Here is a 13,043-nt window from a genome sequence, read left to right on the forward strand (position 1 = left end):
AAACTTCCCCAAGAGATAAGTTTATTTCATCTCAGGAAATACATAAGTCATTATAAACACAATAAAGATCAGATACAAAAAAGGTGGAGTCTTAACCAAAAGAGGAATAACCTAACATCTATAATTAATCTTGGTGCTATTTTCTACATCGCTGAGGAAAATTAATCAATCAAATTACAGTAAAGATTCACTGTACCCAATGTTTGCAGACAAGGTCAAATTGTCATGGTAGATCAAAGCAATGTTTTAAAAATTGAGTTTTCTTAAATCCACTCTAGTTAAAGATAGAAAGGGAAGGAAGTAAGAGGGTGGAAGAGGAGAGGTTACACAACTTTGCTGGATCCCGAAATGTGGTAATTAACTTGTCAGGTATCATAACATCTTCCTCCCCATCACCTGGATCAACCTGTTCTCCCTAACAGATCATTCCAACAGTGATTATCTCCCTATTATTCCCTCATGGCCTTCTGATTCCTCATGTCCTTCTACACCTTCCTGCCTTGGATCCTCATGTGCTATTCTTCCATCCTAGAAACTCCTTGTCTGTACAGTATTCTTAAACAGTTGACAAACAGTTTTGAATTCCAACCATATCCTAAATATATAACATGAGGAAGGGGGGGAATTTACTCAAGGTATGATTTCTCATCTAACTGCAAAGACCAAACCAATATACAAGCACCAATTAAAAGAATTAAGAAAACTGAGCATTGCATATTAAGTGCCACTAAATCATTATTCAGAGAAAGCAGAACTGAATATGAAGAGACAAAAAGCAAGTGAAACTTAAGCAAAGAGCACTGCAAGCTGGGAAACAGGAAAGAAAGTAAGCCTAAGGTGTTTGCAATCCGATCATCTTGTCCTAAATAAAAAAATCGTAGTCGGAGGGAAAAATATATTCAGAAGGGAGAGAATGTAGATGATAGAGGGCCTTTGTGATCAACAGGAATTTTGGCATATGGTTAAGCTATATTACATCCTTCTTTATTAAGAGGGTTATGAAATAATTAAATTGATATTTATGGCTACAAATAAGCCATGTACAGTATGGACTTCAGAAAGGTGAGCATGAATTGGGCTCCAAGAGAGATGCAGACTTCACTAAAGCAGAAACAGGGGAGACAAAATATCAAGACTCTGTGCTTCCAATAGAGTTACAAGGGACCAAGGTCAGACTGTCAGAAATGACAACAACAACAGAGGAAGCTGAGGCATTGAGTTTATATTTAAAGAATTAAGCAGCAAAAATGAAAAGGTACATGATAGGGCCAAACACAAAAAAGGAGGAGGAATTGGGCTGAATGGCATCTATTTCTGATCATCCCAATTCAAGTCTCAAGATAATATCAAAAAAGAAAGAAACAGAAAGTAGTATCAATAACACAGCCCAAGTAAGCAATGAAAAAAAAATGGCAGAGCCAACAGACATGTCTCTCCTACTTATACAAGCTCTTCAGTCATATTACAGGGTTAAAAATCACTGAAGAGTTCTCTATCAGAATGTCAATTAATAAAAAATATCAAAATTATTTTTTAAACTTAGTTAAAATAAGGCCTTATCCCACAATCATTAATGATGAACCTTATATGGTTTCTATTATGACTTGAGATATTAGCTGGTAACGGGTATGAAATCTTCATACTTAGCAAGACATTAAAAGAAAAGCATACAGAACTAGAAAGCAAACATCTGCAGTGTTTTTGACTAGATTTGGTTATGGGAAACCCAATTAGGATTTACAAAACTTTACTAAGCTTAAGCTTAATGATAAATATCTGAAAACCTCTTTATTTGTGGAGGCAAAATGATTTTTTTAAATTGTTAATAAAGAAAAAGTGTGTGTCTGGGGAAAAAAAGGATAGCTGCATTATTAATTGTATGTCAATATGTACTTCATAAAACTATTTTTATAAGTTTTATAAAATAATTTTGATCATATTATTGCTCTTTTATATTCAATGCTTCGAATGTCACAGATGCCAGGAAAAACAGTAGCAGGAGAAAAGCAAGTATTTTTTGCAAACCATGTGTTTCACTGAGAGTTACGAGAGTTAATAACAGCTCTCATAACTCTAAGTCAGGGGTGGGGAACATCAGGCCTATGGGCCATATAAGGCCCATGAAATCATTTGGTCTGGCCCTGCCAAGGCATTAGGGGTGAGTTAATTAAATAGTTGACCAAATATAGCAGGCTAATTTTTAAGTTGGTAATTTTGTACGGCCCTCGAATGATGTTATAAATACCCAAATGGCCCTTGGCAGAACAAAGGTTTCCTCTCCTGCTAAATCTACACGTCTAATTTTGACTAAATTTGTCTATATAAGGAGAGATATTATAGGTTCATGGTTAAAGAAAGACTGTGAAATCAGACAATGTAGGTTCCAATGATGATGGCTCCACCACTTACCAGTCTTTAAATATATATACTTTTTAAGTCTTGCTAAGCTTCAGTTTCATTATCTCCAAAAAGTTGATAATACACTTTTCTTTAAAAGGTTGTTGTAACTATTAAGTCAGATAATATGTAATTTAGTGCCTGTCATATAATAGGTGCTCAAGAAGTGATAGCTATTGCTAAGTAAGCATTTTTTTAAAAAATATATTTTATTGATTTCTTACAGAGAGGAAGCGAGAGGGATAGAGAGTTAGAAACATTGATGAGAGAGAAACATCGATCAGCTGCCTCCTGCACACTCCCTATTGGGTATGTGCCTGCAACCAAGGTACATGCCCTTGACCGGAATCCAACCTGGGACCCCTGAGTCCCCAGGCTGATCCTCTATCCATTGGGCCAAACCAGTTAGGGCAAGTAAGCATTTTCTTATATCAACCGCATTTAAAGCTTATTATCTAATTATGACTGAGGTTTTATTATAAGTATAGCATACTACATATATCCATAATTTCTAAAAAAAAAAAAAATACAACTAGAAAATAAATGATCAGTTTGATGGTGTCAAGTTGATTTAAGTGATTCTTTTTTTTTTTTTTTTAATTTACAAAGTTTCAAAGTCATCCTCTACTGCAGACTTTTCAAAAGCATGCTTAAGGAATGCTATTCCCATTAGATAATCTGAGGCAGGCCAAAAAGAGGAGAGGCAGATAAAAAACAGAACGGTTGGTAAATAGAGCGATAACACCTTTAATGTTACCCCAAGGTTTTCCCCAACTTACTGAGCCTGGAAAACTTTTTTCATGTAACATCTATTAACAGTCTTCTTTTGGAAAATGCAGTATTACATTTTTTTCAATGTTAATAATCTCCTTTTATTTTAAAAATTCACAAAATCACAAGGTTCCTCTGAGGACTAACTGAAGGCACTACATGACTATAAGAATAAAGCCCATTGCTGGCTGCATGTTGGGTAACACAGCATTCATCTCAGTACTATCAACTGACCAAATAGAATGGAGAGGGGGAGGAGAAATGATAAAATATTTAGAATTTACTACTTTAAAGGGTTAAATGAGACTTCCAATAAAAGAGAAATTCTAGATTATTTATTGTACACCTACCATGTGCCGGCAACTGAGATATGCACTGAGCCACACAGAAAATTAATAAAGAATAAAAGTCCAGAACCTGAAGATTCTAACAAAGTAGAATAACTGAGTTTACTATTTGTGCCCCCAATTTAATGTCTTTCTTTTTTCTTTTCAGTATTTCACTCCCTTCTGTAGTCAAAGAAACAAAGCCACTGAAGAAGTCACAAACATTTTGAAGAAGCAAAAACAGAAGTACTTGTGAATTTGCTAAATTTTACTCATTTAAAATTAGCTCTGATATTATGTTCATAAAGCCTTACAGGTCAAAAGAGGGCATTTTTTCTCCTTTTTGCTCTACAACTGTTTTCTGAGTCACCTATAATTATGCCAGAGCCAGAGTAATTATTCTATTCAACTCCTTGCATATAATTTAAATCCTAAAGGTCTGTGCTTGAAACAACAAAGTCTAGATAATCAAAGGACTCATCAACAAGTATACAGCAAGATCTTCATATCATAAGCTGCCCACTCTGCTGCCTATGATGGCCTGAGGTGGGAAATCATAGTACTTCAGTTTGCAACAAAAGTACACGAGAAACACCACTCACGTGCTTTCCAGAAATTGCTTGATTCGCAGCTATTTTTAGGGCTAGGGGTACTTTGGTCACAGCATTTCCCTAAATTTCAGTAAAATATAAACAAACATGCTTATTTAGGATTATCTGTGCCAACTGCTGGTTTTCACATATCTAGTAAGACTTTTCCTCCCCTACCAGTTTTAATAATTCTTTGTTCAAGAAAATTATAGTATTGTTAATAAATACTTCCTCCCTCCATCTTGAGAAATGATATATGGAAAAAGGTAAACAAAACCCCTGTGATGTAGACTTTGCTTCTAAGGGTCCTCACGTACAGTTTCAGTAATACTTTCACTTCATCCTGAAAAAAACCATGACTACAGAGCAGCGTCACTTCAAAGACCCTGTTAATAAAATCGAACGCTAGTGCAACTTCTCTGTAACAACCTTTCCTATTAGAGAAATTAAGTAGAAGGCTGGTCTTTTTTTGCATTTGATCCGAAGAGATTTAATGAGTGAGGTACCACAGGATCTCATGATGAGGGGGCTGGGCTCTCGGCGCAGCACCATAACATGCTTTCAACACAACCACTGACTTAAGAACATCCTGGGGTTCATCAGGAAAGTGAGATCATGCCAATGGAGTCACTTCATCTAGAAAATCTCTTGGGTTTAGGCAATCATTTTGTTCATAATGATGAACAAAACCAAATTATACACATACACCTTAGCATCTTCTACTCCAAACTCATGGCTTTCTGTCTATAAGTTTCTGAAGCCTCAGCGATTTATCTCCATTTTTGAGTTTAACATTTCACCCTTTTTGGAATATGTAAAAGATAAATCCTATACCCTAATATAATGCCCCCTAGATTCCAGGATGTGAAAACAGACATTTCAAAAATACTTAGGCTAATGCTATATACTAGTATGCTGCCCGAATTTATGCACTTTCATTTTGGGGATCTAAATATATACACACATATAAAACATGTGCATTAGCATGATGGCAGAAACTTCCACCATGCACATAAAAGTGGCACCGTGAGAACTCACATTCCTGGAACAGGAGGCTGAGACGTGGTGTCAGCCATAGAAAGTGCTTCTCACAAACAGCAGTAGCTGCCTGTGGGGTTCCAGCATGACAAATGCATAGCTGACTCATGGGATCAATTATACAAAAGCAGCACTTGTGGCGTTAAAAACAATATTCTGTGTGTTCATCTCCTATTAAAACAGGTTAAGAAGTCAAAGGAGTCCCACCAATCATTTGATTAGCAAATCAATAAGCAAAGCTCTCCCTCCCTCATTCAAACCTCCATGTGAATCCCTTACACTAGACACCGGTTCCCAGTAACCTTTTTCATGATCTCTCATTAAATTCAATTAAAAAAACCTACTCGAGTATTAAGTTAAAGATGAAATGTCAAGCTGTAATTTTTTTATCATAAAAATCAGCTGTCCAATATTCCTCAATGTTCCTAATTTTGCTTTAAACAAATTGTTGGTCTTGTTTTTAAAAAATATTTTTTTTTTTAATCATGACAAAAATTGGAAGAACAAGCCAGTTGTAACTTACCCTCCCGCCTCCAAGCGGACTATCAAACCCTCTAAAAAACCTGTTTTCCCTGAGGAGAAGCAGCAATAATTCCCATTTTAAAGCAGTTCTCTATGACGTGCTCCCGGAGCACAAGCAGCGTTTGCGATACTTACTGAGTGTTTCTCCTGCTGGCCCATAACTCCATGGTTAGCTGGGATTGCTAGTGGTTTCATAATGAAGAAACATATGCTGAACTGAATTTACACATCATGTACCAATCTCTCATGGATGGCAAGTCACCCTCTACAGCATTAAATTAAAAGAAAGGAGGAAAAGAAAAGGAAAAGGAAAAAAAAAAAAAAAAAAAGAGGGAGGAGGAAACCATGCGGCAGCTTAAAGTGTCACTACTGGCAAGCTTAAAAAAACCCTCACACTTGTAGACCAGAAAAGGAATCCGAGCCACGGTGTTCGTCTCCATTTTTATAACATTGGAACTCTAACCATCTTGGGCTCTGACAAGGCTGAGGAAACCTTAGACAGCTCTCGGTCTTCCCAGAGAAGATCATTTCGGAGACTGAAGAACGAGAGGCAAAAGAAAAGGAGGAAAGAAAAAAAAAAAAAGCTAAAATGGCTGACTGCACACAGACTCCCCTCGAAAAGGCTTCATACAGAATTATAGTAGTCAGGGTGGTATGAGAACCGGTCTCTAGCATTCAGCCAAGCATTGTTAATACTCTTGTTTCATTTGCAAGCACACAGACGAACCCCTTCAACCAACAAAAAAGGAGAAGAGAAAAAGAAAGAAAGAAAAACCAGGGCAGAGCGTGTGAATCGGGACCTCCTCCCTAGCTGCTAATGATGCTGACAGAGTGGTGACCAGTGATCTCTGTCCCACTCCACTAACCAAGTTTGCACAATTAATCTTAGCAGCATGACACTGATGGACATTTAATTTAATGATGTCTGTCTCTCACAACACAAGCATGACTGCTAGCGAGAGAGTCACTAACACACACACGGCACATGCACACACACACACACACACACACACACAATCTCGAGAATCATGAGTCTGAATGCAATACACCAATATAATTACATTATTGTGCTTACTTTGGAGGACCATGGCTGCAGGCAGTTGGCATAGCAACGCACAAGGAAAGCCATTTCCTGGGTAGAGAGAAAGCTTCCTTTCCTAAATAAAAAATTCCTCTTAGGAAACAAACGGCATTGCTGCTTCCTGCAGAAAGCAAGACACTGTAGTCTGTCTCTTAACCTGCAAGGCTCACACTCAATGCAGTTCTAGTGATGTAAGTAGATTTCTCTCTCACCCTCCCTCTCCCCCTATACACTGAAATATTCAGCTCAAATGGAACGCACATTCCTTAAGGCTCGCCCCCTCCTCTACTTAACCATTTCACTCATTAAGGTAGCGATGGACAATTCAGATAAAGTAACAAGCTCTTGCCTGTGTTATATCAGCGGCTGTAGGTTAAGCAAGTCTCAGAGGGATGGAATCCATTGATTGCTGACTCCAAATAATATCACTGAAGACAGGGTGGGAAAACGGAGCAAGGACTTACTTGAACAGCTTTGAACTAAAACATGATTTTGCACCAAGGTGAAGATAAAGGAATGGAAGTGACCGCTTCCCCACCCTCAGGTATCACTGTGCTACAGGAAACAAGTATCTATTAAAGATTTATAAAATGCACATTTAACAAGCTTTATACAAATTTAGAAGATGTGATTTTTCACAAACACTCACTCACACACACACACACACACACACACACAGCACCTTGCAAATAATATCAAAATAAACCCACTTGGGGTTTTTTAAAAAGAGCTCCAATTTAATTTAATTATATCATAAACTCTTAATTTCACCTACGTGAGTTGCTTGAAAGACATCATAGTTGACAAGGAATAAGGACATTTTAACTCTGAAGCATGGGTCAGTTTCTTATAGTCAAATCTATAAATGGTATACATAATAGAACATAGATATGAAAAATCTAGCACCTTTAATATTCAACTTTGGAATTATCAGTACTTGCTAATCTGTATTTCTTGCCTACCTACCTAACACTGCACCCATCCTAGTCTCTTTGCTTTTACCCCTCATATTTAAAGGCAACCATTCTCTCCACATGACTATGTTGGATCCTTCTCCCCATCCATCTCCAACAGACCCCTTTCATAGACTTCTAACATTATCCATCTTCCCTCTTTCTCCACATGTATTCAACGTCTCCCCCTTAACTAGAGATTATCTGCACTGGCTTTTAAATATGTTCAGGCATCTCTCAACTCAAAAACAAAACCCAGAAACCTTCTATGAATCCTACATGCTCCCATGGCTACAGTCTAATCCCGTCCCCACTTCACAATCAAATCGCTCAAGAATTACCTACTTTGATTTCCACCATTTCCTCACTCCACGCACGCCGCAGATGAGCAGATGAAGGACCATCAGGGTTCTGTTATATAATTTATACATCTAGGAGTTATCCTCACCACCCTTCTCCATGTCCGATCCATCAAAATATCCATTAATTAAATTCTCCACCTTGTTTCAAGTTTAGATTTCTTTTGACCTCTGCTACCATCCCACGCCAATCATTATTTTTGCCTTGAAAATTCCAAAAGTCTCTTTATTGAACTGTCTCGATTGAATTCTAACCCCACCCACCCAACAGGTTTAACAAACTACCTCCTGGGATCTTTTAAAAAACTAAAATCTTATCATTTCGATTGAATCCCTTAAGACTCTTTTTCAAATTAAAACACATGCTCCAAGTATAGACTAAGACTCTTATTAATGTCTGCAAGATGTATGATTTCAACACTTACACCGTGCTCATGGCCTCTAAGTCACCTGGGCTGCCCAGCTTCCTTGAATGAGCAAGGGGACCTTTTCACATGTTGATTCCTCTCTGGGCCTAAAGCTCTCCTTCACCCTCCCTTTCCTGATTGACTCCTACTCCACCCTCAAAAACATACTGGTGAAATGCCCTCAAAGTTATCAAGATACTGCGTATCACTTCCCTGTAGGGCTTATTAGAGTTGTGATTTTATATTTAATCATGAGATTATTTAAGGAGTAGTGTCTGCTTCCCCTGCTACACTCTAATCTCCATGATGGTTGGTACTGTGTTTGTGAGCCCCTGTACCTAGCATGGTTTATATCGCAGGCACTCACATTTTCTTGAATGAATAAAATCTCCACTGACTGGGAATGGACATTAGCAAGATCATATCTGAACCTGTAAACTAGTTCCTATCAAAATTTCAAATACTTTTCTTTAATAGACAAATTATTTCAAAGTAAATGGTACTGATCTTTGACTAAGGAGAAAAGGCAATATAATACAGTAAAGATAGTCTCCTCAACAAATGGTACTGGAACAATTGGACATCAACGAGCAAAAAGAAAAAAGAAAAAGACACAAACCTTATACCCTTCACAAAAATTAATCAAAATGGATAACAGACCTACATGTCAAATGCAAAACTATAAAATTCATACAATAATGGAATAGCAGGAGAAAACCTAGAAGAATTTAGGTATGGTAATGCCTTTTTAGATACAATAGCAAAGACAGGATCCATGAAAAAAATCATTGGTAAGCTAGACGTCATTAAAATTAAAGACATCTGGATCTGTGAAAGATTATTGTAAGAAAATTAGAAGACAAGCCATAGACTAAGAGAAAATATATGCAAAAGACACTTCTGATAAAGTACTCATCAAAAATATAGAAAGAACACTTAAAACTGAACAATAAGACAAAACAGTTAAAAAATGGGTCAAAGACCTTAATAGATGTGTCATCAAAGAAGATATATGAATGGTAATTAAGCATATGAAAAGATGCCCTGCATCTTTCCACAATAATAATGAATCACACTTAATATTAATATATGTTCATTTATTTATAATATTTATCTGTAATATCTATAGTGTTTACCCATAGATTTCAATGTGCTCTGCAAACATGTAATTAAGCATGGTTAAAACAACAATAAGATACCACAATATGCCTATTAAAATGGTCAAAATCCAAAACACTGAAACACCAGATGCTGGTGAGGATGTGGAGCAAAAGGAACTCTCATTCACTGGAAGAGAAGGTTGTGGTTTCTTATAAAACTAAACATAGCACCATATAATCCAGCAATTACACTGCTTGGTGTTTACCCAAATGAGTTAAAAACGTATGTCCACATAAAACCTGCATATGTATATGTATGAATATGTATATTCATAATGTTTGTATTCATAATTTATTTATATTCATAATTTCATAAGCTTTATTCATAATTGCCAAAACTTGGAAGCTACCAAGAAGTCTTTTGGTAGGTTAATGGATAAACTGCAGTACATCAAGACAATGGAATATCGTTCAGCACTAAAAATAGAGTCATCATGCCATGAAAAGGCACAGAAAAACTTTATAAATGCATAACCCTAAGTCAGTGGTTCTTAACCTTCTGGCCCTTTAAATACAGTTCCTCATGTTGTGACCCAACCATAAAATTATTTTCGTTGCTACTTCATAACTGTAATGTTGCTACTGTTATGAATCCTAATGTAAATATCTGATATGAAGGATGGTCTTAGGCGACCCCTGTGAAAGGGCCGTTCGACCGCCAAAGGGGTCGCGACCCACAGGTTGAGAACCGCTGTTAAGTGAAAGAAGCCAATTGGAGGGAGATAGAAATAGATGGAGCACAGAAGATTTTTAGGGCAGAGAAAATACTCTGTATGATACCATAACGATGCAGATATATGCCATACACATTTATCCAAACCCACAGAATGTACAGCACCAAGAATGAACCCTACGGTAAAGTGGGGACTTTGAGTGATTATGAAATGTCAATGTAGGTTCTTCCTCGGTTAAAAAAAAAAAGTATCACTCTGGTGAGTGATGCTGATGTTAGTGGAGGCTATGCATGTGTGGGGGAATATGGGGAGTATCTATATCTTTCCCTCAATTTTGTTGTAAACTTAAACTGCTCTAAAAAATAGTGGTTTTTTTTTTTTTTAAATAAATGGTGTCAAAAGAGAGAAGCAATCTCATGTCCATCTATGAATGAATATTTAAACAAAATGTGGTATATACAGAGAATGGGATATTATTCAGTCTTAAAAAGTAACAAAATTCTGTTACAAGCTCCATGGATCAACCTTGAAGACACTGTGCAGAGTGAAATAATCAAGTCACAAAAGGACCAATACTGTACAATTCCACATATATGAAATACCTAAGAGTTATCAAGTGAATAGAGAGAAACAAATGGTGGTTGTCAGGAGCTGACGGTAGGGGGTAAATAATAATGGGAATGAAGTTTCAGTTTGAGAGGATGAAAAAAATTCTGGAGATGATGGTGGCAGTGGTTGCATCACAATGTGAATGTACTTAATACTACTGAACTGTACACTTCAAAAAAGTGGTTAAAATGACCAATTTATATGTTACACATATTTTACCACAATATAAAAAAAGTAAACGGCAACTCAAGAACGAAATAATCAAGTTCTACAACTTTCGTCCATCTAGCCCATGTGACAAAAACTCTTCTCCTAGTTTACATCAAATTACCCCCATGCTGAGTGTGCCAGGGAAGGTTTCCCATTGCCTGCCTGCCTCTGGAGAAAACGTGCCGCTTCTCTCAAGGAGGAAACTAACCAAATCGGGGAACCTGACAGATGAAGTCAGGAAATCACACTTCCTCAGGCACGGATGCTTTTCTGTGCTAAGACTAGGTGTGATTTCTCTCACAACCTGGCTCCATGCCTACAACCTACGTATCTTAAAACTCATGATTGTAACACTGAAATTTTACTATCCATACTACCTGTACACTGAAGCACAATTATGCCAGATTATACATAGTATGACACACAGTGCGTAAGAAATGAAATATAAACTGAAGGTTGAAGAGAATCCCTTATTACAGATTTTACACAATAAATAAATCACGCTTACCTGAAATAGCCTTAATTTGATGGCTTATATTTATCCCATTCGTTAACTACCTAGATTTAGCAAGTAGCATTAAATAGACCCAGCTAGAAAAAGGGCCATGTAACAACTTTCTGCCCCTGTGTCAGGAACAACTAATGACTTCTAATTATCGGCAACAAGGATCCAAAAGACAGAGATTACATACATAGTTTAGGAAACTACTTAATGCAAAACCTTTCCGTGCTAAATTTAATGCCATTCTATTCACATATTTCGTCACCTAAAGTATTCCCTTTTTAATTACTGAGAACTTGAGAAAAATGGTCCATTCTTCTCAGTAATAATGAATCACACTTAATATTAATATGTATTCATTTATTTATAATATTTATTTGTAATACCTATAGTGTTTACCCATAGATTTCAATGTGCTCTGCAAACATGTAATTAAACATGGTCAAAACCCAAGGGAAGCAATAAAATAATGTATTCATCTTTCATAGGAAAATTAAGTATATATGGTTACAGAGTTAGCAATTTGGAAGAATATAAAATAGAACTCCAGGTTGCTAATATAATTTACTTCACTTATCCACTATATATTGATTTCTTCCCTCTTCCCCTTATTCCAAAGGAAAAGCTATAGAGGTTGGAGAAAATCTGTGGGAGAGGCAGAAACAATTTATTCCTTGGCATCCAGAAACAAGAAATTTTACAATTTTGATTCCTAATGTTTTATTATTCACCAAATAAATAACATTAAAACATGCTATTTTCTCTATGAATACACCAAACCAATTAAGCACTAAGTAAATGCAAAATTAAGTTACTGTATTAGGTTTGGTCAGAAGTTTTAGTTCTCTTTTTCTAAACTAAATATCCTCTCATTAGTATTATAATTTTTTTCTAAAAAAAGTTGCTTATCTGACAAATTCTTTAAAAAAAAATATTTTATTGATTTTTTTACAGAGAGGAAGGGAGAGGGATAGAGAGTTAGAAACATCGATGAGAGAGAAACATCGATCAGCTGCCTCCTGCACACTCACCACTGGGGATGTGCCGGCAACCAAGGTACATGCCCTTGGCCGGAATCGAACCCGGGACCCTTCAGTCTGCAGGCCGGCGCGCTATCCACTGAGCCAAACCAGTCAGGCCTGACAAATTCTTTATACGTGTAATTCAAACCTATATTTCACATAATGTATTCCATCCTTGGGTGCAACTGACAGGTCTTCCACACATATCCTTTCAAAGCAATCACAGAAGAAATCCGGCTAAAGTTTTATTTTTTTTCTACTTTGACCAAATAAAATGGTAATTCGAGTACATTGTTAAAAATAATTTAATTATAAAATAAAATGAGAGACTGATACATAATAATTACTGAACAATTATCTGAGTTGAATTAAAACACAGGCTTTAGAAATACAGGAAACCTGTTACTTGAATTAGCACTTAG

At 36.5% G+C, this 13,043-nt stretch overlaps 1 protein-coding gene across 10 annotated transcripts in view; it reads right to left on the reverse strand.

Moving 5' to 3' along the window:
* The window catches only part of RAPGEF2 (Rap guanine nucleotide exchange factor 2), a 243,388-nt gene that overhangs the window by 85,661 nt on the left and 144,684 nt on the right, over positions 1-13,043 (reverse strand). The window contains exon 1 of one of the 10 annotated variants that reach the window (XM_070415393.1): positions 5,780-6,461. The exons of 8 other annotated variants lie outside the window; for them this stretch is intronic. In XM_070415393.1, the coding sequence (XP_070271494.1) occupies positions 5,780-5,839 (60 nt within the window). In that variant the 5' untranslated portion in view covers positions 5,840-6,461. Of the gene's footprint in view, positions 1-5,779; positions 6,462-13,043 lie in introns of those variants that run through there. One more of the 10 variants, XM_070415394.1, reaches the window with a different exon arrangement.

Source organism: Myotis yumanensis, unplaced genomic scaffold (assembly GCF_028538775.1).
Source record: "Myotis yumanensis isolate MYYU_CA2020_CCGP unplaced genomic scaffold, mMyoYum1.0.hap1 SCAF_5, whole genome shotgun sequence".
Classification (NCBI taxonomy): domain Eukaryota; kingdom Metazoa; phylum Chordata; class Mammalia; order Chiroptera; family Vespertilionidae; genus Myotis; species Myotis yumanensis.